This window comes from Lepidothrix coronata, unplaced genomic scaffold (genome assembly GCF_001604755.1).
Source record: "Lepidothrix coronata isolate B3197 unplaced genomic scaffold, Lepidothrix_coronata-1.0 Scaffold18, whole genome shotgun sequence".
Taxonomy (NCBI): Eukaryota; Metazoa; Chordata; class Aves; order Passeriformes; family Pipridae; genus Lepidothrix; species Lepidothrix coronata.
Genome location: NW_016690198.1, coordinates 5,999,405 through 6,023,749, shown reverse-complemented (window position 1 = coordinate 6,023,749; position 24,345 = coordinate 5,999,405). Strand labels below are relative to the sequence as shown.

The following is a 24,345-nucleotide window of genomic DNA, read 5'->3' as shown; positions in this document are numbered from 1 at the left end:
TATGGCTATTCTGTGTTTTGCCACTTGTCTACCACTTGCAGACTCACTTGCATCCAAGAAGTGTTAGAAAAAAGAAATAACTGATCTTGTGTAAAGCAGAGAAATGTATATATAAAAAATAGTAAAAAAAATGCAAATTAAGAAGCAAAAGTTACTTTGCAAATTCTGTTGTGGAGAATACTTTCAATATTTCCTAAATTGGAGTTAAAGTGCAAAGTTGGATGCACTGTGACTTTCAGACCATGTTATCATAACCACTACACCCTCAAAACATGAAGGACCGTGTCCAACTCCAACTGCAGTATCAAAACTCAAATAATTTACCTCCACTTGATCAAGACACCAGTGACTCTGTCCTGCTCTTAAATGCATAGCTCTTTGTTTCCATTTAGATACTGAAAACAGGAACCTTCCTTCATTACAGCTATTTTTTTCAGGTGTTATTATTACTGTAAACTATTTAACAGTCTACTTTCAGTTTATTTGCTACAGTGGAAAACTGTCTCATTAATATTAAAATTCCATTAAAATGAATAACTTTATAATATATTTTCTTAATCATTTATAACTGCGCAACACCACCCTTTTCCCTAGTCATTTATTTGGGAGTAGCAAGCTACACTGAGAAAAAGTAAATCAACAACACTTGGCCTGATGTTGCAGGAAGATTTTTCTCAACAGTAGTGTCAATTTAAGCAGCTTCAGAACAACAAAAAGGGGAGGAAAGAGATTAGGCTGGCACAGTGCTGGGTGATCCAGCTCTTCCTATGGCAAAGGAAGGGTGACAGCAGGCTCAGGAGGTGCCTTGTGTTGAATAAATGGGAGGCGAGTAGATTGGGCACACTACTGACTATACATATTCTACGTCTTCACTGCCAGGTGAGGATTCACATGAAGTTTTTCAAGTTGTTTCAAAATCCCTGACAATTCAACAGCTGTTTAATTATATTTGAATTTGATCACTGCACTTGCATTTCACAAACCTTTAAATTAGGCCCAGTCCCACACTGGCACCACTGAGCCATGGGTTTTATTAATTCAGAGCTATTTGAGTGATCAGATCAATAATCTAGACAGTCAATCCTTAAGTGTTTACAAATATCTTAGCATCAAGAGCTCTGGTTATGATGACGCTATCCCGTATTATTTCTGTAAACAAAGAAATAAAATAGTTTCAATTTGCACAATTTCCCAGTGCAATAGAAATCCTGCATTTCAATCAAAGGATTAGGAAACCTCCAGGTAGGCATACCAGCAGCATAAAACATACAAGCAGGAATAAATCAGGAGAAATGGGAAAAAAGCAGAAGCTTAAAACATACATTTCATAATGTATCTATGATTTAATGCAACTTAGAGATCCTTTTTTTTCTTACTTTCTGGGAATAGTTATTAATGACGAAATAAATGAAAATATTCAGGTAGGTTGCTTAATGTCACTGCAGACAGAATATTATTTTTGTTTATTGTAAACAAGAGCCCCAGAAACTTATTCTGCTGTCTAAACTACAGTCAAATATACTATACTATTTGGATCTGGAATGGAACCATCTTAGTTTGTAAAATAAGCATCATATATGGACTCCAGAGCTCTCACAGACTTGGTAGATGTAGCTGTTAAGCCACTCTCAATCCTATTTTAAAAGTCATAGCAGTCAGTCTCCGGTGACTGGATAAAAGTGAATAGCACATTAATTTTTAACACGGATAAAAAGAAGGGCCCTGGGAACTACAAACAGGTCAGTCATACCTCAGCACCCAGTAAGACCATGAAACAGATCCTCCTGGAAGTTGTGCTGAAATGTGTGGATGACAGAGGCAATCAGAGACAGCCAGCACAGTTTCAAAAAGGGCAAACTCTGTCTGACTAATATAGCGGCCTTCTAGAATGGAGTGACAAGAGCTACAGATGTCATCTACCCGAACCTGAACTGTAAGGTCTTTGGCACACTACCTCCAAACACAACATCCTTGCTGCTACTTTGGACAAAAAATGGGCCACATCCAACAAGTTACAATCAACGGCTCAATATCCAAGTGAAAATCAATAATGAGTGGTGTCCCCCAAGGATGCACACTGCAACCAATACCAGTTAATATCTTTATCAATGACATAGATGAAGGGATGGAGTGCATGCTTAGGAATTCTTCACAGGACACCAAGCTGAGTGGTGTGTTTGATTTGCTGGAGAGAAGGAAACCATACAGAGGGACCTTGGGAAGGCTTGAGGGTCCATGTGAACCTCATGAGGTTCAACAAGGTCAAGATCCTGCACGTGTGTCAAGGCAACCCCCAGCATCCATACAGACTTGGGTATTGACAGCAGTCCTACAGAGAAGGACCTGGATATATTGACGGATGAAAAATTTGACTTAAACTGGCAGTGTTCACTTGCAGACCAGAAAGCCAATCATATCCTGGGCTGCACAAAAAGTATGGCCAGCACAGTGAGAGAGGTAATCTTTCCCCTTGACTTCATTCTTGGCAGAGTCCATCTGAAGTACTGCCTCAGGTTCAGGGACCCCCGGGACAAAAAAGACATGGACCTCTTTGGTGGGTCAAGAAGGTGACCTTGAAAAGAGCCAGAGGCCTGGGACACCTCTGTTGTGAAGCAAAGCTGAGAGAGTTGGGGTTCTTCATCCTGGAGAACGGAAGGCTGCAGGGAGACCTTCTTATGGCCTTTCAATATATAAAGGAGCCTTATAAGAAAAATAGAGAAAGACTGTTTGCCAGGGCCTGTAGTGAGAGGACAAGGGGCAAATGAAAGAACATCAATTTAAATTGGATATATCAAAAGACACTTTTTACAATTAGGGTAGTGAGACACTGCAACAGGTTGCCCAGAGAAGTTGTAGATGCCCATTATTCATGATTGTGTTTGGTTTCTGTGGCAAACTAACAGGAGGACCTGCCCCCATGTAGGTCAGAAGCAACTGGCTCCATTATGGACTGGCTGCTGGCAAAGGCTGATCCCATCACAGATGTTGGTAGCTGCTCTGGGATAACAGATTTATGAAAGGGTGAAAAACACTGCAAAATAGCAGCTGGGAGAGAGGAGTAAGAAAATCTGAGAGAAACAGCTCTGCAGACACCAAGGTCAGTGAAGAAGAAGTGCTCCGGGTGCTGGAGCAGAGATTCTCCTACAGTCCAGAGAGAAGATTATGGTGGAGCAGATACTTAGTCTGCAGCACGTAGAGGACCTCACACTGAAGCAGGTGGATGTGCCCTGAAGAAACCTGCATCCTGTGGGGAGACAGTGCTGGAACAGGCTCCTGGCAGGAACTAAGGCCCGTGGAGAGGAGACCATAGAGGAGCAGGTTTTCTGGCAGGAACTGTGACTCTCTGTGAGACCCACACTGGAGCAATCTGTTCCTGAAGGCCTGTACCTCATAGAAAGGATGCGCATTGGTGCAGTTCGTAAAGAACTGTGGCCTCTGGGAAGGACTCACACTGGAGAAGTTCATAGAGGACTGTCTTCAGTGGGTAGGACTCCATGCTGCTGCAGGCAAAGGGCATGAGAAGGAAGGAATGGCAGAGACACTATGTGATGAATCAAATGCAAACCTCATCCCCCCTTATCCCCCTGCACTTGTTGAGGTGGCAACACAGAGCACTCAGGAGTGAAGCTGAGACTGCGAAGAAGGGAAGGGTGGGGAAAAGGTGTTTTTAGATTTACCGTTGTTTCTCATTATCCTATGCTATTTGATTAGCAATAAATTAAATTAATATCCCCAAGATGAGCCTTTTTTGCCCACAACGGTAATTGGTGAGTGATGTCCCCCTCCTTGAAGCACAGGGTTTTTGTCACATTTTTGTCCCCATCTTTTTAATGAAGGGGGGGTGATAGAGTGGCTTGGTGGGCCCCTGGTGACCAGTCAAGGTCAACCTATCACAATGAGGCTTTGAGCAACCTGATTTAGAGGAAGGTGCCCCTTCCTATTACAGGGGGAGTGGAAATGAATGACCTTTGAAGGTCCCTTCTAACCAAAACCATTTTATGATTCTGTGATCTTGGAAAAAAAGTAGTTTCCTTTTTTTTCATGTACAAAAGCAACATAAAAAACCCAAAACAAAGTAAATCAAACCAAACCAAACCAATCAACCAACCAACCAAACTCCAAATCAACTTATATATCTATTTGCCTTTTAAAACAAATTCCTGTCTTCCTATCTAATTTTTTTTGTCTATTTAATTTTGATCGTTTTTGATGAAATGGACTACAAAGGTCTGGACTATACACAGTAGCTTTCTAACTCAGGTACATTTGTAAGAGCATCATTTTAACAGACTTTTTGCTGCCATTATTTTTAGTCACTCCTCTGCACTGGATTAGAACCAGAGGGCTAACAGGAACAATATAATTGGCTAACACTGATGCTGTTCAGCTGCTCTCACCAGAACAGGCTAATGATAAAATGTGAGGGTTAGGCATCTCTAAGTAGTATACAGTAAGACGTGAGTAGAGCACTGCAATAACTATGAATGCTCTTCTTAATCTGGATTCTGAAAACAAATCCTTTGTCCTCTTAATTGCTAAAGCAGGGAGTAAAACTGCTACCTCAATAATTTGTGCTGGTTTTTTATTTAATGTTCAGCATCCAATGAAAGAACAGGCTATTAAAGCAGGCAGCCTGAGCTGTTCAGCAGAAAAGTGAGTAACCTAACCCACCAGTATGCAGCAACAGCCACAATGGGAGAGGCACGGAGAGGTTACATCTATTATGTTTTACAGTTTTACAAAACGGAGTATAGAAACAGATACCAGGACATAATCTAGCACATAACAGCAGTAAAAAGAATGTTGCCCATAATAAGGTATTCACTCAAGATTGGTTCATTGTCTTGTAATATTTTGGGCATTTGCCATATTCTGCTTTAATAAAAATTTAATAGTACAATAGGTACAAAAAAAAAAATCCTCTTCAAAAGGAATCTATCTGTGAATAAAGCATCTGGAATGTTTTAAAATGAATCAAGAGTCCCAAATGCTAAAGGGAAAACCAGGCCCTTTGTAAAAAAAAAAAATAAAAAATTAAACAATAAAACTATGAAACGTGGAAGGAGACAGTGGTACACTTTCCTCTGAAAATTGTATTAATAAACTTTCTTATAGGAGACTTGATTTATGTACTCAAGTCCACTGTTTATCAGACATTAAACATAGAACAATTCTATTGCACAAAAAGCAGAAACACTGGCAGTAGGAGTAGTGTTATGAGTAATAGACAACTATACTGTATCAGTGCTTCCTGCAAGAACACTAGCAATGTACATGAACAATACTTTTGCTTGCCACTATGCCTGCAGTTGTTTTAGTTGTGACTCTAAGGATGCGTGCTGCCTACAAATCCCTGGAAGTCTTTCTATGTCTTCCTGTACTCTACCAACTCCCAGGTAACTACAACACACCAACTGATAAAATCCTGATGTGTTTGGAGACAGCTACTGGTGGAAAGGGCAGAAGTGAGAGAAGCAGAAGTTTTTTGACAACTGAAATACATTTAATTAAAAAAGGTAAACTTACAATTTTCATGTCTAAGGCTAGCACTACAGCACACAAATCATTCAGGACAAAAATGGAGACAAGCAACCCAGAAATAAAACTAATTTATTAATATGATTTGCAAGTAGTTTTTACTACCTGAAGGAGAAGAATCAAGTTTTCCTTCCCAGCTTATCAGAGATTTCCTTTACAAAACATCTTATTTTATTCTAGATTCAACCTATTTAAACGTTCCTATATATGCAGTAAAAAGTGTGGCTTCTAACAAGTCTTGTTTGTTATACCAGGACTAAGACATCTAAGATTGTCTCAACATGAACAAATAAAATAGAATTTGTACTTACCGATATATCATCACTAAAATCTATTTCATCCAAGTCAAGGTATTCAGGAGCTTCCATTATTCTTCTATGGACATTTTGGGTGAGTCAGCACATAAGTAAAGACCTAATTAAGACAAAAGAAATTGATTGTCTTTAAATAAAGAGTCAAAACCACATAGAAATGGTTCATACAGTTGGTATACATAGCAGTATGCTATACTTGCTATCAGCAGATTACTGAAAACATTTAACTTGAATACTAAACTCTATCATAACTTAATCCTAAAAGCTAAACATGATTTGCCACATCTATTCCACATATCATGAAGCAGATATTTCAATCTTTAGGATGAATAGCTAAGCAGTACTTAAAATGGAAATCAAAAATGCTTGATTCAGCATCATTCAGTCCCTCCAGAAGCTCAATACAGGTGTAAAGATCTAAGCTGTTGAACACCCTCGTAACCTTGCAATCATTCCTGTGTTAAAGACGTACCTTCTCTTAAGGATGCAACTTCTGTTACTACAATTTTCCTCTCCCCAAGATGGCAGAAAAGAAGAGAGAATCGTGTTGCGCATAGAAAACAAAATCCTATCACACTTTTTCTCTGCTTACAAGCAGAGTAACACCTAGCCCAGCCAGTGCTTTACAGATGAATGGTGTACCACCACTCAGCCTGCGAGTGCATATATCACAAAACAGTAACGAAGGCAAAACCAGAACTATATCAGTGTGTACATATTATCAGGGGCCTTAACCAGTTTCTCACAGCAAGAGAAAAAGAAGAGCAAATTCTCTTGCAAAGCAAGAAATTTGGCTGCAAAAGTCATTATGTAGATTTGAATAAATTGTAGCTCAAACAATCAGAAGATCAAAAACAATAACCCCTCATTCTTAATTCTAACTAGAATGAAGGTGTGTGTTATCACTACACACAAGTGCAACAGAAGTAAAAGTAGAAAAGGAAGGTATTTTAAAGGAAGCTGAACCAGGAAAATGTAATGCATTTTTAAATACTATGAGCGTTAAGTATTATTAGGAAAGAAAATAAAACCCTTCTAGTACTTGTAGACAACAAAAGGAAATGCCTGAAGGAAAAATATAACACAAGCCCAGTTTATTCATATGACAACTGCCAAGAAATATGTCAATGAATAATGAAGTCAGCTGTGTAGGTCTAAAGAAAATCACTGTGTGAAACATTCATATGCATTTAAGAATTTCCTAAGATCAAGGGTCTGAAAAAAATGCTTTTTTGCAGGTGTCATTGGCAAACAAACCTGTCATCAATCTCCCTAATAACAGACTATCCAAGCACAAAGCTGGCCTTAAGACACCTGTTCTTGAGAAGTTATTAGAAAGCGAACCAAGAGGCATCTACAGCTTTAAGCTGAAATAGATGGAAAAGCAAATTTTTGTTTCTCACCAAGTTACTGAAGATAAAGCACTATCAGCATCATTTTCTCATTAAATGAATTTACTGGTTCTGGCTGGGATGCAGTTAATCTTCTTCACAGTAGCTAGTATGGGACTGGGTTTTGGATTTGTGCTGAAAACATTATTGATAATTCAGGGGTGCTTTCATTACTGCTGAGCAGGGCTTATGCAGAAACAAGGCCTTTTCTGCTCCTCACCCCACCCCACCCGTGAGCAGGCTCGATGTGCACAAGGAGTTGGGACAGCTGAGACAGGTGACTCCAACTGACCCAGTGGGATATTCCAGACCACATGGCATCGTGCTCACCACATAAAGCTGGAGGGAAGAAGGAGGAAGGGGGAGATGTTTGGAGTGATGGTGTTTGTCTTCCCAAGTCAGCATTAAGCATGATGGGGCCCAGCTCTCCTGGAGATGGCCATACACCTGCCTGCTGATGGGAATTGTGAATTAATTCCTTGTTTTGCTTTGCTTGCATGCACAGCTTTTGCTTTCCCTACTAAATTGTCTTGATCCAATCCATGAGTTTTCTCACTTTTACTCTTCCAAGGGTGAGTGAGCAAGTGGCTGTATGGTGCTTACTTGCTGGTTGGAGTCAAACCACAACTATGAGAAAGAATTAAAAGAAAAAAAAAAACAGATTTAGGAAGGGGAAAAAGTTACTGTGCAATAGCAGCCTGGAGAGAGGAGTGACAATACAGGAAGAGCAACAGCTCTGCAGAAACCAAGGTCAGTGAAGGAGTGGGAGGAGATGCTCTGCTCTGCTGGAGCAGAGACTCCCTTGCAGCCTGTGGTGAAGACCATGGTGAGGCAGGATGTTCCCCTGCAGACCATGGAGGTCCATGGTGGAGCAGAGATCCATCTGCAGCCCATGGAGGACCCTAAGTCAGAGCACTTGGATGCCCATAGGAGGCTACGGCCGTGTGGAAAGTTCATGTTGGAGTAGGCTCATGGCAGCACCTGTGAACTTGTGGAGAATGGAGCCTATGTAGGAGCAGTTTGCAGGCAGGGCTTGTGACGCCTCTCCACAGAGGTAGAGACTAGCTGTCAGTTTATCACTGTGACTACTGATACCAGCTCAAACCAAATTATTAAGTCAGTTTCACCAAGACAAATGTTGACTGTATATGTCAAATGTATTTTACAACACTGACTATATATGCCAACAATCAGAGGGTGGCTGGGCACTGGAACAGACTCCCCAGGGAGCCCGACTGAGTTCAAGAAGTATTTGGACAATGCCCTCAGGCACATGGTGATTTCACAGATTTCAGAGAATACTCTGAGTCAGAAGGGGCCCACAAGGATCATCAAGTCCAGCTCTTAAGTGAATGGCACATACAGGGACCAAACTCACGACCTTAGCGTTATTAGCACCATGCTCTAACCAACTGTCCTGTGCAGGGGCAGGACTTGGATTCGATGATCCTTGTAGGACCTTTCCAAATTAGAATATTCCATGATTTTATGACTCTATATGTACTGTCCTACACAAATTAAAAAATTCTATCATTAGGTAAAGTGATAAATGTATGAAGTAAGAATGAACATTAAAATATAAAAGTTTAAAGGTTAAAAACATCTATGGACCACATAAAATACAAATAGTCTGAAAACAAACTAACCCTTCAATAAGTTTCAGTTTTTCACTGGAATTAAATGGATTACAAAAACACCCATCCACTATATATAAAAATCAATGGAAGAGATAAATAAAGCTGCTCTAAACATGCCATGCAAGCAATAATCAAGAAGTGACACAGTACTTTTGTTTTTCAATTAAAACTGATTTATTCAGTTAATAAAAACTCCAGTAAAAAAAACTTCATAGCTTTAGTAAAAGGATTACTGTTCCCAATTACCACATATCTCAAGATTTTACAACAAAAAATTCTTAACCCTTCAAGAAGCTATTGAAGCAAAAAAAATTGCTGTATCCATGTACAGCTGACAAAAGGACTGCATTTTACCTAGTGATGTACACAACCCATGAAGTCAATCCACCGTCTTGTATAATTACTTCTCCAAAATGTTATGTTCTGTCTTTTTAAAAAGATAAAGACTATGAAACACACAAAGGCCGAAGAGAAAGTTGGTAACCAAAACAAACACATTTTCTCTACAGAAAACTTTCTGAAGATAGCGTTCAGTTATACGAAAAGAAAGGGCAAGAAATTAATGTATTCTGTTCGCTACAAGATTTAAATTTTTTTTGTGATAAGGTACAACAGGACAGCAGCTAAGTCACATACTACAACTAATAATATTTCCCATGACTATACTTGGAGTTTTAGTCAAAAGATGTACTTTTTTGATACAATTTAACGCAGTAGAACTACAATATGTATAATGCAAACCATATGGTAAGGATAGTCACAGAGTTGTGACTATTTTGAAAGCTTTGCAATGGCTGAATCCAGCACATTACCAGAAGCATAAACAATCTGAATAGCATTCACAAGATCATAAGCACAACTGGTCAAATTCAAGGTAAAAATAATTGCCACCAAAATTGCAACTGCCCGTAATGGAGGACATGAGATGAATAATGTCTTTCCAGTACCAACATCAAAGCAACACAGATGACTGTCTCTGGCCTGTCAGCGGAAATGTTTGACATTTAACCTAAAAATTTTCCTAACTGTGTTTTGGAAGCTAGTAATTTAATATTCCACAAAATTTTAACCCAAAAAAGGGCATTTCCTTTTCTGGCAATTTGACTTGCAGACAGACACATGCATACACATGTATGTTTTTTATATGTAAAAGAAATCTGGTCTGCTTTCAGAATTCACATCTAAAAGAAGAAAATCACACAAACATCACTCATATGTACTCAAGAAAAATTGGCTTTTTATAGTTTTGTGAAGCAGTTCACTGGGAGAAATCATCAAGCTAACAATTACCACACAAAAACATAGTAATAATAGTATCAGTACAGTAACACATTGCATATGTTGCATTGCAACAGATAATAAACAGAATCCAAAACCAAATTCATCCTTCTCCTTTTCCAACACAAGCAACACAGATTTCCTCTGCTGCTGTCCTTCTCAGCTAGAACCAGATATCTGAGTTCAAATCCTGTTGCTAACAAACATGCAACAAAATCAGGTCAATGAGGAAAAAAGGGACCAAAAAAACATTTCCAGTATAATACTAATATTATACATTTCCAGAATAATACTAATATTACTAATAGCAGCAGTGAAGTATTAGATGCAGGGAACCAAATCATCAAGCTCTGCAAACACTAACACTTCACTCTGGATTCATTACCTGCATATGAAACACTTAAAATTGTTCACAGATTTAATTTTTACGGTGGATCAAGCCTTGGATTTTTCTATCCACTGTGTCTCAAACAAACAGTTACACCATCAGCAATCCCTAGGGGCCGATGTGCCTTTTGAGGATGAAGAATGTGGGAACAGCAGGAATGTTTTAAAAGTCAGTTCAACTGCCATGAGCTAGCCCATACTAGCGCACATCAGGCAAGAACAAGGCCATTACAGGTGAGCATTTGCTGTCTGGCAATTAACTGAGTGAATGAAGACACCGATATGATGGGCAGGATATAAGCAAATATCATGTTCAGTTTCTTGTTCTGATTGCTAAATGCAAAACTGTGAAACAAAAAAGCATAACTGATCTTCAGTGACTCTTTTGCAGAAAGGCTGTAGTGAATTCAGTAGCCTCAAAAGGAAATTGATCCAGGACCTCAGACAAAAGCAGTCTCAGTGCAGCATGTGAAAGACTAAATCAAAGAGGGAGCACAGGGAAAATGTCCTTTATTGAGCCAAAACAAAACAAGTAATTGAGAAAGCATAACTTTAATTATTTACGGATACATAAATAACAAGAACAAGTAACAATAAAAGATCTGCTGTCAATTAAATGTTTATTTCAGTTGTAACTCAAAGAAATCCTGCTAAACGTCACATGGGATTTTATTTGCCACATCTCAGAATTACTATAACAATATATTTGGGGATTTACTTAAAGTTTTAATCAAATATAAAGTGAATCAGATGTAAAATACTTCTAAGTATTTGCAGAAAAAGGCTGTTTTCTTACAAACAGTTAATATTAAAGATTTAGGCTTTAAATGCCAGCATGCCAAGACTGTTGCTTTTTAATGAGGGGATAAAGTTACAATTTTCAATTATAGGTCTAAGACAACAAAATAAATACACGGCTCTTTCCTAAGCATCAGGAGCTATAGTAGCTCAAGATGAACAAGACTGTGGGCAGAAAGGAAAGACTTTACATCTTTAATTTAAGCACACAGTATGTGTTTCAACTAATGCTTGAAATCTGGTAAGCATTTGAATTTTATTCCCTAACATTATGAAATACCAAGATCATAAGCCCAAATTTCTTCACTTTCAAACAAATAGAAGAATCTAATGTTACATTATGTTAAATCTATCTAGCATGCAATGAAAAGCCCAGCACCCAACTAAAATCTACAGCCCAGGAAGGCACATCATCTTGTCAGCACTAGGAAATATCTAAAACTGAACTCAGTTCCTCCATCCTCAAATTCTGCTGTAACAGTGAAGTTCTACCAAAAGTTAATTTAGTCTTTCAACCTTATTTAATACACAGTCTGAGGAAAGCACTACAGTATGTTCAGGAGGTCTGCCATAATTTGGGGATGTGAGAATGGGACTGCTGAACGAAAGCAAGTAGGTTCCTAACAGAGTTAGTCTGGGCTAGCACTACCATCTCTGTAGCTATCATATCTCTTACTGCTTCTTATGCTTCCTGGTGCCTAGCTGTGTGTTGTCTCATACTAAAGACTACGTGTTCTTTTAGACAGGTATTGTGTGGTCACTCTACATTTGTCTGGCTTTTCATATAGCTGGTGTCCTTGTTTATTGACAGAGCTTTGTGGTGCAAGAGTGATTCAATTAAACAACAAACATGACACAAATACGCTGCAGTGGGCTCTGGAAGAGGTCACATTTGAAGCTTTGTAGCAGATCCCCAGGACAACTGAAAATCTTTATTTGCTAAATACAAATGGTGCCTTTGCAGGTGATAAATGCAGAAGTCAAGGAGAAAGCATCAAAAACATAGAAAGCATGCAGTTCCATTAGAACAGAACAGTTCAGTTGAAAGACACCTACAGTGGTCATCTAGTTATGAGTAATACATTAAATTTAACACTATACATACATGCACTCTTAGAAGACCCCAGCTTCTCATTAATATTTGTATTATTTTTATTATTTCTAAAGGGGATATAATCCATAAATTTTCGAGCACATGACTTTGAGACTACAAAGAGCAACAATGAAGTTCAAATGGAGGTTTATTTGCTTTTCAAGCCTAGCACTTTAACTTCACATGTTCAAATAAAATGGCAACATAACACGGTTAGACTATGTTGACATTTTTAAGGCATATATGGGTTTGTGATAAGATAATGCACTCTGAAGTGCATTGCGCAACCACCTTTTGTTACTTCTAGGGCTCCCAAAGTGTTTTTTTCTGGTTACATGATATAATTTTTTTCTTTACTTATCCTTAAAATTACCTACCCAGTCAAATTTCAAATATAAAAATAAAAAAGGAAGGCTCAATAGGAGCAGTAGGAGATATTAAAGAGTTAAGATGAATTTTAAATAACAATTTATTGTAAAAAAAAAGTTACAGTGAGGCTGAAAAATTAAGTGATTTATTTCAGTGAAGGAATGAATTCTGTGACCAAGATTACCTAATCCCTTATCGCACTTATTCAGCAATATTCCCAAGTTTAAAAGTTCACAACAGCAATTTATAATAGTATGATACCTCTAAAGAAAGTAAAAATAAAAGCACTGCTTTTATTCACCACTCAAGAACCATCAATGCACAAGCTACACTGACAGGACAAGAAGAGAGAATTCAGCAAAGCACAAGATAAGAACAAATGTATTTGCTCCTGGCCAAGCACAATCGACCTTCTCCTAGTCGTATACCTGGACTCCAAGAACACATATTCATCCATATCACTTGCATATAAAGGAGGTGATTGTCCCACTCTACTCTGCACTGGTGGAGCCTCGCCTCAAGTCCTCTGTACAGTTTTGGGTGCCACAGGATAAGAAGGATCTAAAGGTATTAGAGAGTGCCCAAAGGAGGGCAACGAAGATGATGAAGGACCTTGAGGGGAAGCCATATGAGAGTAGCTGAGGTCACTTGGTCTGTTCAGCCTTCAGAAGAGGAGACTGAGGGGAGATCTCATTGCAGTCTACAATTTTCTTGTGAGGGGAAGAGGAGGGGCAGGCACTGATCTCTTCTCTGTAGTGACCAGTGACAGGCCCCAAGGGAATTGCATAAAGCTGTGCCAGGGTAGGTTTAGGTTGGATACTAGAAAAAGATTCTTTTGGTGGTTGGGAATTGGAACAGGCTCCCCAGGGAAGTGGTCATGGCACCAAGCCTGGCAGAGCTACAGAAGCGCTTGGGCAACACTCTCAGACATGTGGTGTGATTCTTGGGGCTGTCCTGTGCAAGGCTACGAGTTGGACTTCAATGATTCTTGTGTTTCCCTTCCAACTCAGGATATTCTATGATTCTATGATTCCTACAGAGTCTTAGGGGAGATGCACAGATAATGTGTGCTCACAGCCCAGAAAGCCAGTCATATCCTGGGCTGCATCAAAAGCAGTGTGGTCAGCAGGGTGAGGGAAACAATTCTGCCCCTCTGCTCCCCTCTGATGAGGCCCCACCTGTACTACTGTGTCCAGCTCTGGAGTCCTCAGCACAGGAAGGACATGGACCTGTCAGAGTGGGTCTGCGGGAGGGTCACAAAAACAATCAGAGGGATGGAACACCTCTCTTGTAAGGAAAGGTTGAGTGAGTCAGAGATGTTCAGACTGCAGAAGAAAAGGGTCCAAGGAGACCTTATTGCAGCTTTTCAATACGTCAGAGGGGGCTTACAAGAAAGATGGGACAGACTTTCTAGTAGGTCCTGTAGTGGTAGAACAAGGGTTAGTAGTTATAAACTTAAAGAGCATAGTTTAGGCTAGATACAAGAATAAATTTTTTACAGTGTGGGTGGTAAAACACTGGAACAAGTTGATGAAGAGGTGGTAGATGCCCTATCCCTCGAAACATTCAAGATCAGGTTGGACCGCGCTCTGAGCAATCTGATCTAGTTGTTGTCCCTGCTCATTGCATGGGAGTTGAACTAGCTGACCTCTAAAGGTGCCTTCAAACACAAACCACTCTATGATTCTATGATTTCCAACAAGTCATATGGAAGCAGGTAACAGTATATGGTTCACCTACTCTATCTTCTACTTCCATGAATTTAATGGAAAATTCATCACAACAAAGACTGATACTATGTAAGTAAAATGTATGTCAGCAGGCACAGCGTGAAGATAGAGTGTGCTTATTAAGACAGTTCCTTGTAGTTAGGTTTGTTGTGGTTTTTTAGCACACATATCTTATGGCAAGTATTACCCTGAGGATGACATCTGTAACTAACGCACAAGCAACTTTGCCATTAATATCTGCGTGACTAAGATGTTAGCCACCTTAAGGCAAGGAGTGTCTATCTGGCAATTAGGAAGCATCTCCTTCTTGCTTTTCTAAATACTAGTCCATTTAGTTGTCACATGAATAACGATTACATTTTACATTAAAAGACAGTGATTCTACTCCTTCATTTCCAAAAGAACACAGCAACATAACAAAATGAAACTAATATTCAGGCTACTGAGTAGTCTGACTAACTGAAGAGTCGTTCTTACTGTTTTTACTGTTTTTACCGTAACACAACCTGAAAGACATCTCCTCACTGCAAACTACCTCAGATTTCTTATAATAAAACCATCATTTCCACCCTCTAGTTTTATATTTCCTTCAACATTCAACATTCACACATTAAAAAAAACTGGACTCCAAGCATTCAGCCAGAAATACAGACTTGAGCATTTTGGAATAAGGCCTAGAAAAATAAAGTTGTTTGTTTCAATTAGCCTTGAAGGAGAAACCTTTCGAGTTGGAAATTAATAGCTGTTATTTCAAAACTGAAACAGCACACATGATTCAAGCACTGTACAAAAGCTGATGCACTGCCTGCTTAACTTTAATGACAGGATCAAAACAAATAAGAGGTCAACTGATGTGCTGAAAAAATTTCTCTGGCTTTGATTAATCTATAATTTTATTCCCTTTGAACTACTACAAGGTTATTTGTTCTTAATATGAAATATCCACAGTCATGCAAAATTAATATGCTTACTTCACAGCAATCTAACTTATATGGCAACTGTTCCAGTTCTTTCATTACAGCTAAATCTTTCTGTATGCTTGAGGACTCCTCAACATGCAGATCAAAACCAGATCAAACAACCTCCCTTTGTAAATGACATACGTACATATATGTATAAAAGGAGGGGAAAACCAGGCAGAAACCTCACTAGAACACAGAGCAAGAATACGCACTGCTCCATTGTCATAACTTATTTCTATAATGCCACTGTCTGTAGTGATCTGTTGTCAACAGAGGCCAGACTAGGACAGCAGCCTTACTGGACACTCAGTCTGCATTTGGAGTAAACACAGAGCTGCTGCCTTGGATGCAATCCACAGACAAGCTGTAAGAAAAGCAGGTGGTGGGATTTACTAACATCTTAGCTTTCGCACGGAAGTGGAATCTTGTCTGGCTTTGCCACTTACCCAGTTGTCAACTCATGCTAGTAGGAAAAGCAGTGCTTTAACCACGCACAGAGGTACAGCTTCTCCTGAGTGCACTGCAGCACTCCTCTCCTCTTCACTTGAACATGCTGCTGTATGCGCACACAGGCTCCACAGAGTAACTATAACCATTAACGTCTATAAGCTCATTCCTTATTTAGTAATTTTATGTATAAAAAAAAGAGATTCTACCTGTGAGGGGAGATTAAATGAAACAATGCACTCTTCATTCTTAGCTATTTTTTGTTAAAGGCCATTAAACTAGTCAAGCACAGAAAATATTCTGTAGTTCTACTTATTTCCACTGCTGCTTTCATGCCACTTACCTAAACTGTAGTGTACTACTTCCTGCCAGCCACTGACCTTATTTGGGCATGAGGACTGCTCCTTCCACTTGTTTAAAAAGGGTCTTTAAATGGTAATGAACTTCTGCTTCTTCCTTTAAACTGCTCTATGAATATGTGTCTAATATCATGATTAAGCTTGGTTACCATTTGTCCCAAAATCAATTTTTTCAGTCTTCCCACTAAATACGTTTGTGACATCATGACTCTAAAATAACAAAGTGTTTCTCCTCAATGTAGAGAATATTAGTTCTCACATCTCTGTTAGAAGAAAAATAGTAATGTCCATTTGAAATTACCTTTTGTGAATTTAAAAACCAGCCACCTAGAGGCATAAGAAACAGTCACAAAATAAAGTAAGCTACTTAAAGTGTGAAGTTCTTATCATTCATGAATGAAATGGTCATTTCTCATAAAAAAGATCGCCATCATCCCCATGAAATATAATTTATTTTCTCAAATGAAATGTTCCAATGGTTTCAAAAAGGATACTTCAGGCAAACAGGGCACTTACAAGCAGAAATTTTAACAGCAAAGACTGAATTAAAAAAAATTATTTTCCATCAATGAAAATAAATTTTCAGAAAAGTAAAATCCATTTCCTCAATGGAAAAAGTGAGAAAGTGAGCAAAGATATTTTTAACAGCTTTCTACATACTTAGAAATAACTCATCAATTGATCAACATTATCCCCCAAAACAGCAGAGAGATGCTGAGGTTAAAGCCCAGAATGTCATAGGTTGGAAGGGTCCACCTCAGATCATTTAGTTCAAACCCTCTGCTCACACAGGGTCAGATAGTGCAGGTTAAATTCAGGACTGCTTCCAGCTGGTTTCTGCATATGTCCAAAATGTCTCTGGGCAACTGTGCCAGCGTTTGACTAGCCTCACAGCAAAAAAAGTGTTTTCTTGTGTTCACAGAATTTCATGTGTTTCGCTTTGTGCGCATTGCCTCTTGTTCTGTCAGCGGACTCCACAGAGAAGAGCTTCAGTCCCTCTTCATTCTTTCTCATCAGGTATTTATACACATTGATAAGATTCTCCTGAACCTTCTATTCTCCTGGCTCAACAGCCCCAGCTCTTTCAGCCTCTGTTTATATTAAAGAGACTCCTCTGCCTTAATCATCTTTGTGTATCTGTGCTGGACTTGCTCCAGTAGGTCCATATCTGTCTTGTACTGAGGAGCCCAGAACTGGACCCAGTGCTCCAAGTGTGGAGTCATCAGGGCCACCCCTCTTGATTTGCTGGCAACACTCCAGAAGGCTGTTGGTGTGGGAAAAGAAAGGGCTTAGGGATGACCTTATTGCAGCCTTCCAGTTCCCGAAGGGAGCCTACAAGAAAGATGGAGAGGGACTATTTACAATTTAGAGACCGGACAAGAAGCAATGAGTTCCAACTGCAAAAGAGTAGGTTTAGATTAGATATTAGGAAGAAATTCTTTACTGTGAGGTTGGTGAAGCACTGGAAAGGGTTAGACTAAGAAATGGTAGATGACCCAACCCTTGAATGTTCAAAGTCAGCTTGGATGGGACTCTGAGGAATCTGGTCTAGTGAAAGGCATCCCTGCCTATACCTAGATCATAGAATCGTCAATGTTGGAAGAGACCTTTAAGATCATCAAGTCCAACCATCAACCCAGCACTGTCACTGTAACCCCTGAAACACTAAACCACATCACCCAGCACCAGATCCAGACACCTCTTAAGCACCTCCAAGGATGGTGACTCCACCACCTCCCTCAGCAACCTATTCCAAAGCCTGACCACTCTAGCAGCACAAAACTTTTTCTAATATCTGACCTGAATCTCCTCTGTCTCAGCTTAGGGCCATTTCCCTTAGTCCTCTCACTGTAGGCACAGTAGAAGACACCGGCCCCCACCTCACCACAACCTCCTTTCAGGTCCTTGTAGAGAGCGCTGAGGTCTTCCCTGAGCCTCCTCTTCTCCAGGCTAAACAAATCCAGCTCTCTCAGCTGTTCCTCACAAGACAAGTTTTCTACACCTCTCGTGAGCCTTGCTGTCCTTTGCTGGACACACTCCAGCTCCTCAATGTTCTTTCTAAAGTGAGGGGTCCAGAACTGAATGCAAACTCCAGGTGTGGCCTCACCAGTGCCGAGTACAGGGTGGAGGATCACTGCCCTGGTCCTGCTGGCTACACTACTCTTCATACAGGCCAAGAGCCCAGTGGCCTTCTTGGCCACCTGGGCACACTGCTGATTCATATCCAGCTGGCTGTCAATCAGCACCCCCAAGGCCCTTTCTGATGAGCAGCTCTCAAGCCACTCCTCCCCAAGCCTGCAGTGCTGCATGGGGTTGCTGCGACCCAAGTGCAGGACCGAGCACTTCACCTCCTTGAACCTCATGCAGTTGGGCTTAGCCCATTGATCCGGTTCTCTCTGTAGAACCTTCCTGCCCTCAAGCAGATCAACACTCCCACCCAATTAGTGTCATCTGCAAATTTACTGAGGGTGCACTCAATCCCCACGTCCAGATCATCAATAAAGATGTTAAGCAGGACCGTCCCCAAAACTGAGCCCTGGGGAATGCTGCTAGTGACCGGCCACCAACTGGATTTAGCTCCATTCTCCACAACTCTCTGGACCCAGTCATTCAGTCAGTTTTTTACCCATCAAAGAGTCCACCCATCCAAGCCACGAGCAGCCAGTTTTTCTAGGATGCTGTGGGAGACGGTGTCAAATGCTTTACTGAAGTCTAGACAGGCTATATCCACAGCCTTTCCCTCACCTACTAAGTGTGTTACTTTGTCATAGAAGGAGATCAGGTTGGTTAAGCAGGACCTTCCTTTTGTAAATCCATGTTGGTTGGGCTTGATCCATGTTGGTTGGGCTTGATCCCCTGGTTGTCCTGCATGTACCATGTAATGGCACTCAGGATGATCTCTTCCATAACCTTGCCCAGAACCAAGGTCAGACTGACAAGCCTGTAGTTGCTCGGATCATCCTTCCAACTCTTCTTGTACATGGGCATTACATTTATTAATTCCCAGTAAACCAGGACTGCTGGTAGATAATTGAGAGTGGTTTGGCAAGTGTTTTTGCCAGTTCCCTCATTACTCTGGGGTGGATTCCATCAGGACCCATGATCCTTAAGGTCCCTTCCAACCCAAGCTATTATATAATCCTATGATCAATAAGTGTTTGCAGACTCTTCTTTCCAGGGCTGTAACACATGGTATTCTTTCAAGCAGACCTCTGAAAAGATTTATTGACTATTATTTATGGTGGCTATCACATTAACAATGAATTCTTCCTTTAAGCATTTATTATTTATTATTTTGCTAGTTTGTAAATGTGTGTGATAAGGGAAAATTTCAAACATATAATGTAAGATACCCAATTTTGAAAACTAAACCCAAGGTAGAGATGAAGACTAATTTTGCATTTTATATGAATTTTTTCAAAAGTTGGCATGGTTTCAATTCTTTTTCATTTTAGTATCCTTTTTATATATTGAAGAATTTAACACAGATAAGAAAAAAAAAAGAGAAAATCCTGTTTAAAGGCTTCTTAGGGTATGTAGAAACAGAAATACCTATCAAAATAATTGCATAATCATGACATAAACAAGCTGCGATTAGGCTGTACTTATCATTTCATTATGCTGCTCATTATGACCAAGATATCCTGTTTGTTCTGCCTGTTCAAACAGAAAAAAAACAACCCTCTTCATGAAAGCAATTCTTTAACAGTGTTTCAAAAGGAAGCTGGAGCTGGTAAACACATGTTCTTATGGGAAATTGCCATAATCCTGACTATATCCCAGTAGGCTTTGAAAAATATTTCTCACAAACTCTCTTATATAAAATCTAGAACATATGTATGACAGACGATGCTTCACATCCTTTTAAGGAACTTGCTAGATTAATGAAGAGGACTTTACTCTTGCTTTTCCTTTCAAATGTCTACCTTTTGCTACAGGTATTCTGCAGTATTTGTTTTCCCTCCTATTTTAATGATTTCTGCAGTTTCATGAATCTGCAAAAGAGACTATGGAAGTTTACATCTAGACCCCCTACTGACAGCATCTTACTGCAGGTTTCTAAAGAAGTACACCCAACACAGTCTACTGATAAATGCATTTCATTATGTTTGTACCACTATGCTCCTACCATTCTGCCAGGGCAATTATCAGAGAAATCAATACAGTTGTTATTTTTTATGTGGTTGCTAAGAGGATTTGAAACTGATCTGACTTTTTTTTTTTTTATTACTATCGACTGATATGCCAAAAAGAACACAAACAGATCAACACAGCTCCCTTACTCATTGTCATTCAGCTGAATATCTATAAGCCATTAGGGACATATAAAAGTCACAAATTTCTGGATGGGGAACACTAACATTGATGAAAATTTTAAAAAACTTCACCACTTGGAAAACATAGATTACTCTTTAGATTCTAAAATGGACAGTATGGTTTCCTCAGCTATGTTTGCTTCACTTCTTCTTAACTGAGTTTTTGCCTTCTTGCATCAAATAAGGCAATTCAGTTAAAGGAAACCAGACCATATCAGACATGGAAACATTCTGAATGCAGAGAAAAATCCAAGAAATATCTTGAACTTTTTATTCCAAATATAGTTCTTTGATACTCCAAATCAGAAACCTAGCAATTAGTCTTTCTGAAGAGCTCTGTGATCCAATACCACCTACTGTAATTATCTATTTTTACCAAAACCAGAATCAGTAGCAATCAGAACTCTGCCAGGACTACTGTGCATGCTGTCTCATGCATCATCTTCTTTCTCAATTGTTATTTTTTCCAGAATCGTTTTCCAGACAGATGAACAGCAATGCCTCATTGTCTTCTACTCATTGGAACAATCCTGACCTTTACGATTTGTGCAACTTGAAATTATGTATTTAAAAGACAGCATAGATTAGAAAAGACAACACTTCTGCCCTGTGTAATTTACTAAATTTTTAAAAAGTGGATTTAGAACTCCTCTATTCTGATTTACCAGCATTTTGCTCACACATATCCTGCATTTGTAGAAATAGGTGCAGAAAATACAGGAGAGAAAAAGAAAAAAATCAGACCTTTAGTGAATATACAGAAATTTATAACTGATGCCCTCCATGTTGAAATATCACAGATGGTAAGATTAATTTTTAAATGAGTGTTCCTTCTTTACCACATGCAAAAATATTGCAGTAGTATTTTTAACTTTTTGGATGTCAGTTGGCCACAATGACTTGCTACTACAGTTGGAAACCAGACCACAAATGTTCTACCACTAAAGTTTAAATCTATCTCTTGGTTTTGACTCCATGCTATAAATTACTAAAACAAACAGAAAAACTTTTCATTTGAATTTCTGTTACTTTCTATCCAGGAGTCTACTCTCCAGACAACTATTCAGACTTCCCTGCTCTGTTACATGTGACTCTCTTAAAGCCCAATATTTTCAGTGTTCTGCCTAGAGGATTCAAGCTACTTCTGTGGGTGTCATTGTTAATTAAGGACACATGGAAAGGAAATGAAGGAGCCAAAAAGCAGCCTTGTTGTCTGGAAAAACACCAGAATACATGGACATGGGTGACAACAGTAGTAAAAATCAGAGCTGGATAACAGGAAATGTTTGCAGCTGACAGAAACAGTTTAGTTAGTGCCTCTTTTTCAAGCATATGAAGAAGCTGAATGAAGAAAAAATCAGCCTCGAATGAAGGAAAAACTGGGGCAATGACCTCAAAACTTCAAATGTAACTAAAAAAACCACAGAAAAGATAACAAGGATGAGCCTATCCCAACAGATAAAACATATTTTATTTTCTTTTTATATATTCTACTCAAACTTCACTAAACATGTACTCATTCATAACTCTATCCAGATTATGTAGTTAGCAAGACAGAGAGAACCCTGGTGATAAATCAGTAGGTAACAAAAGAGATACACTTAGTTATTGACTAATTTCAAATTAAGCTTTTTACTCTGTTGTAGCTTCATTTTTGCTACACCAACTACATTTCTGTTTGTGATGACAGAAAAGCATGCCAAAAACAGATAATTCCAATCTCTGGTAACTATTAACTAACACCCAATTCTCATTTCTAGAAGCTACCCTTCACAAGTGAAATGATACAATCATATCACTTAGGATGACCACTGAGAAGGACTGTAATTTAAGATATATGAACTGCACGCCTGAGCCTCTTATCGTACAAAGAGAAGAACCTAACTCTCTCCACTGAGCTATCATCATCATTTCTAGACTCCCTAACTCCTCTACCTCTGTTGAGATAGTCTGAACTCCACACATAAACTCTTCTCTAGTGATGACTCTCGGGCCCATCAGGAACAGCTGTTACATTTAGTACAACATGTTGACAGGGATTTGAAAGAATGTATGGCCAAATGTATGACCACAGTCCCTTATTTTTTCACTAAAAATTATACCAACCAACATTTCTACTTCTAGTTCTGGAAGGGTATAAAAGAATAAAATTAGAAACTCAGAATAGACCTATTTACTGAAGGGGAAAAAATCAACAACAACTGAAGCTGAGAACATTTGGCAGACAGCAGCTTAGCATCACAAGCAAGTATGTAGTTGTCCACAACTGACAAGTAAGCAGAAACGGTGATTGGCTAGATTTGGTTTAAAATCTACACAAGCAATTTAGTATCAATGCTATAATGTTTAGTTTTTAAGTAAACAATATTGTCGTAGGAAAGCTTGTGCTTATGGATAGTAGCACTATAATTTGTAGTTTTATTAACATAATTTTCTGTATCTATAAAGCAAATCATCAGTCTTGGCATGTGACCAAGGTACAAGGGTAGTCACTTCACTGGGAATAAATGCAGTTGGCTAGGCAGTGTTGTAAGACTGTTATTCCATTTTTCCAACAAAGGAGTATTTCTTTTACTGCCTCTTTTTTACATACACTGAAACACGCAACAACACTCCAGTTAGGGTCTGTCCCAGTTTTAGGAAAAAAAGACAGCTTTAATCCTACTCAGAACAAATCAGCACCAGTTGCAACTGTTCAAGAGATTATTCCTTTTAAACCAGATCCAACCTTTTCCATTCACTTGTTACAAGGTAAAGGGGCAATACGTCTGCTGAGCAAGGAGGAACAAGGATTTCCTGGTTTGTATATCCCACTACACAGCAAAAAGCGTAGTCAATCTCAGAAGTTGAATTTTGGAATGCTGTCAAAATTGTGAACCTTATGTGGCTCAGGATGTTCATGTGGTATTTCAATTATAGATGATTCCCTGATATTTATCACAGCCATATAGCCTGAAAAAAAACTCTGGACTGCTATGTCAGTTCACCACTCAGCTGCTGCTGCATACAACCTTAAGTTGCTTGTTATCCAGCAAATCTGTCTTTCAAAAAGTATGTTCTTGCTACTCAAAAATCAGTTGTAACTCTCAAAAATGCTCTTAGGAGATGACATATGTCTTACAATTCCAAGGAGAACCCTGTCTGGGCAAAGAAAAGAGTGTACTGTCTGCAGCTGTCAGAGTTCTCTGTGAGCTGGTGATTGAGGCTCATGTAAAATATGAACGTCCCTTATGTCATCACCATCAGTTCTTTTTTGCGAATAGTTGGGATATCATACTAAAACCTTACATAAACTATAGTACAGATACTGTCCTGAATAGGCATTTATTCAGACACACAAATTTTGCAACTTAAACCCGATACTGAGTTTAGAGAAGGCAGAATAACTAAGGCAAGTGAACCCTGAATTTGTCTGAAATCCTGGATCCAACAGTCTCCAGCCCTCATAGCCAAGTTTTCAAAGATCTGACCAGTAATGAAGAATTTCAGCCACTTCAGCTTTTCAAACACTCACAGATGCAGCACCGGCACAAGCGCTGATGAGCTACTGAATTTTGTAGCAGTACTGTTCTTTGAGGATTTGCAGAAATACATGCAGAGCCATAAAGTGCTGGAGAGTCACACAAAGAAATTAAGCAGCTTATGGAAGAGCTTCTGACAAGAGATTAAGCATATCTGTAGAACTGTAAGTGGTAAAGACACTAATCTCTCCTTCAACTCACAGAT

General features: G+C 39.2%; 1 protein-coding gene across 3 annotated transcripts in view; it reads right to left on the bottom strand.

Annotated features, from left to right (window-relative positions):
* Positions 1-24,345, bottom strand: part of SNCAIP (synuclein alpha interacting protein) — a 93,945-nt gene that overhangs the window by 50,282 nt on the left and 19,318 nt on the right. For all 3 annotated transcript variants that reach the window (XM_017807386.1, XM_017807387.1, XM_017807389.1), the window contains exon 2: positions 5,850-5,952. In XM_017807386.1, the coding sequence (XP_017662875.1) occupies positions 5,850-5,906 (57 nt within the window). In that variant the 5' untranslated portion in view covers positions 5,907-5,952. The remainder of the gene's footprint in view (positions 1-5,849; positions 5,953-24,345) is intronic.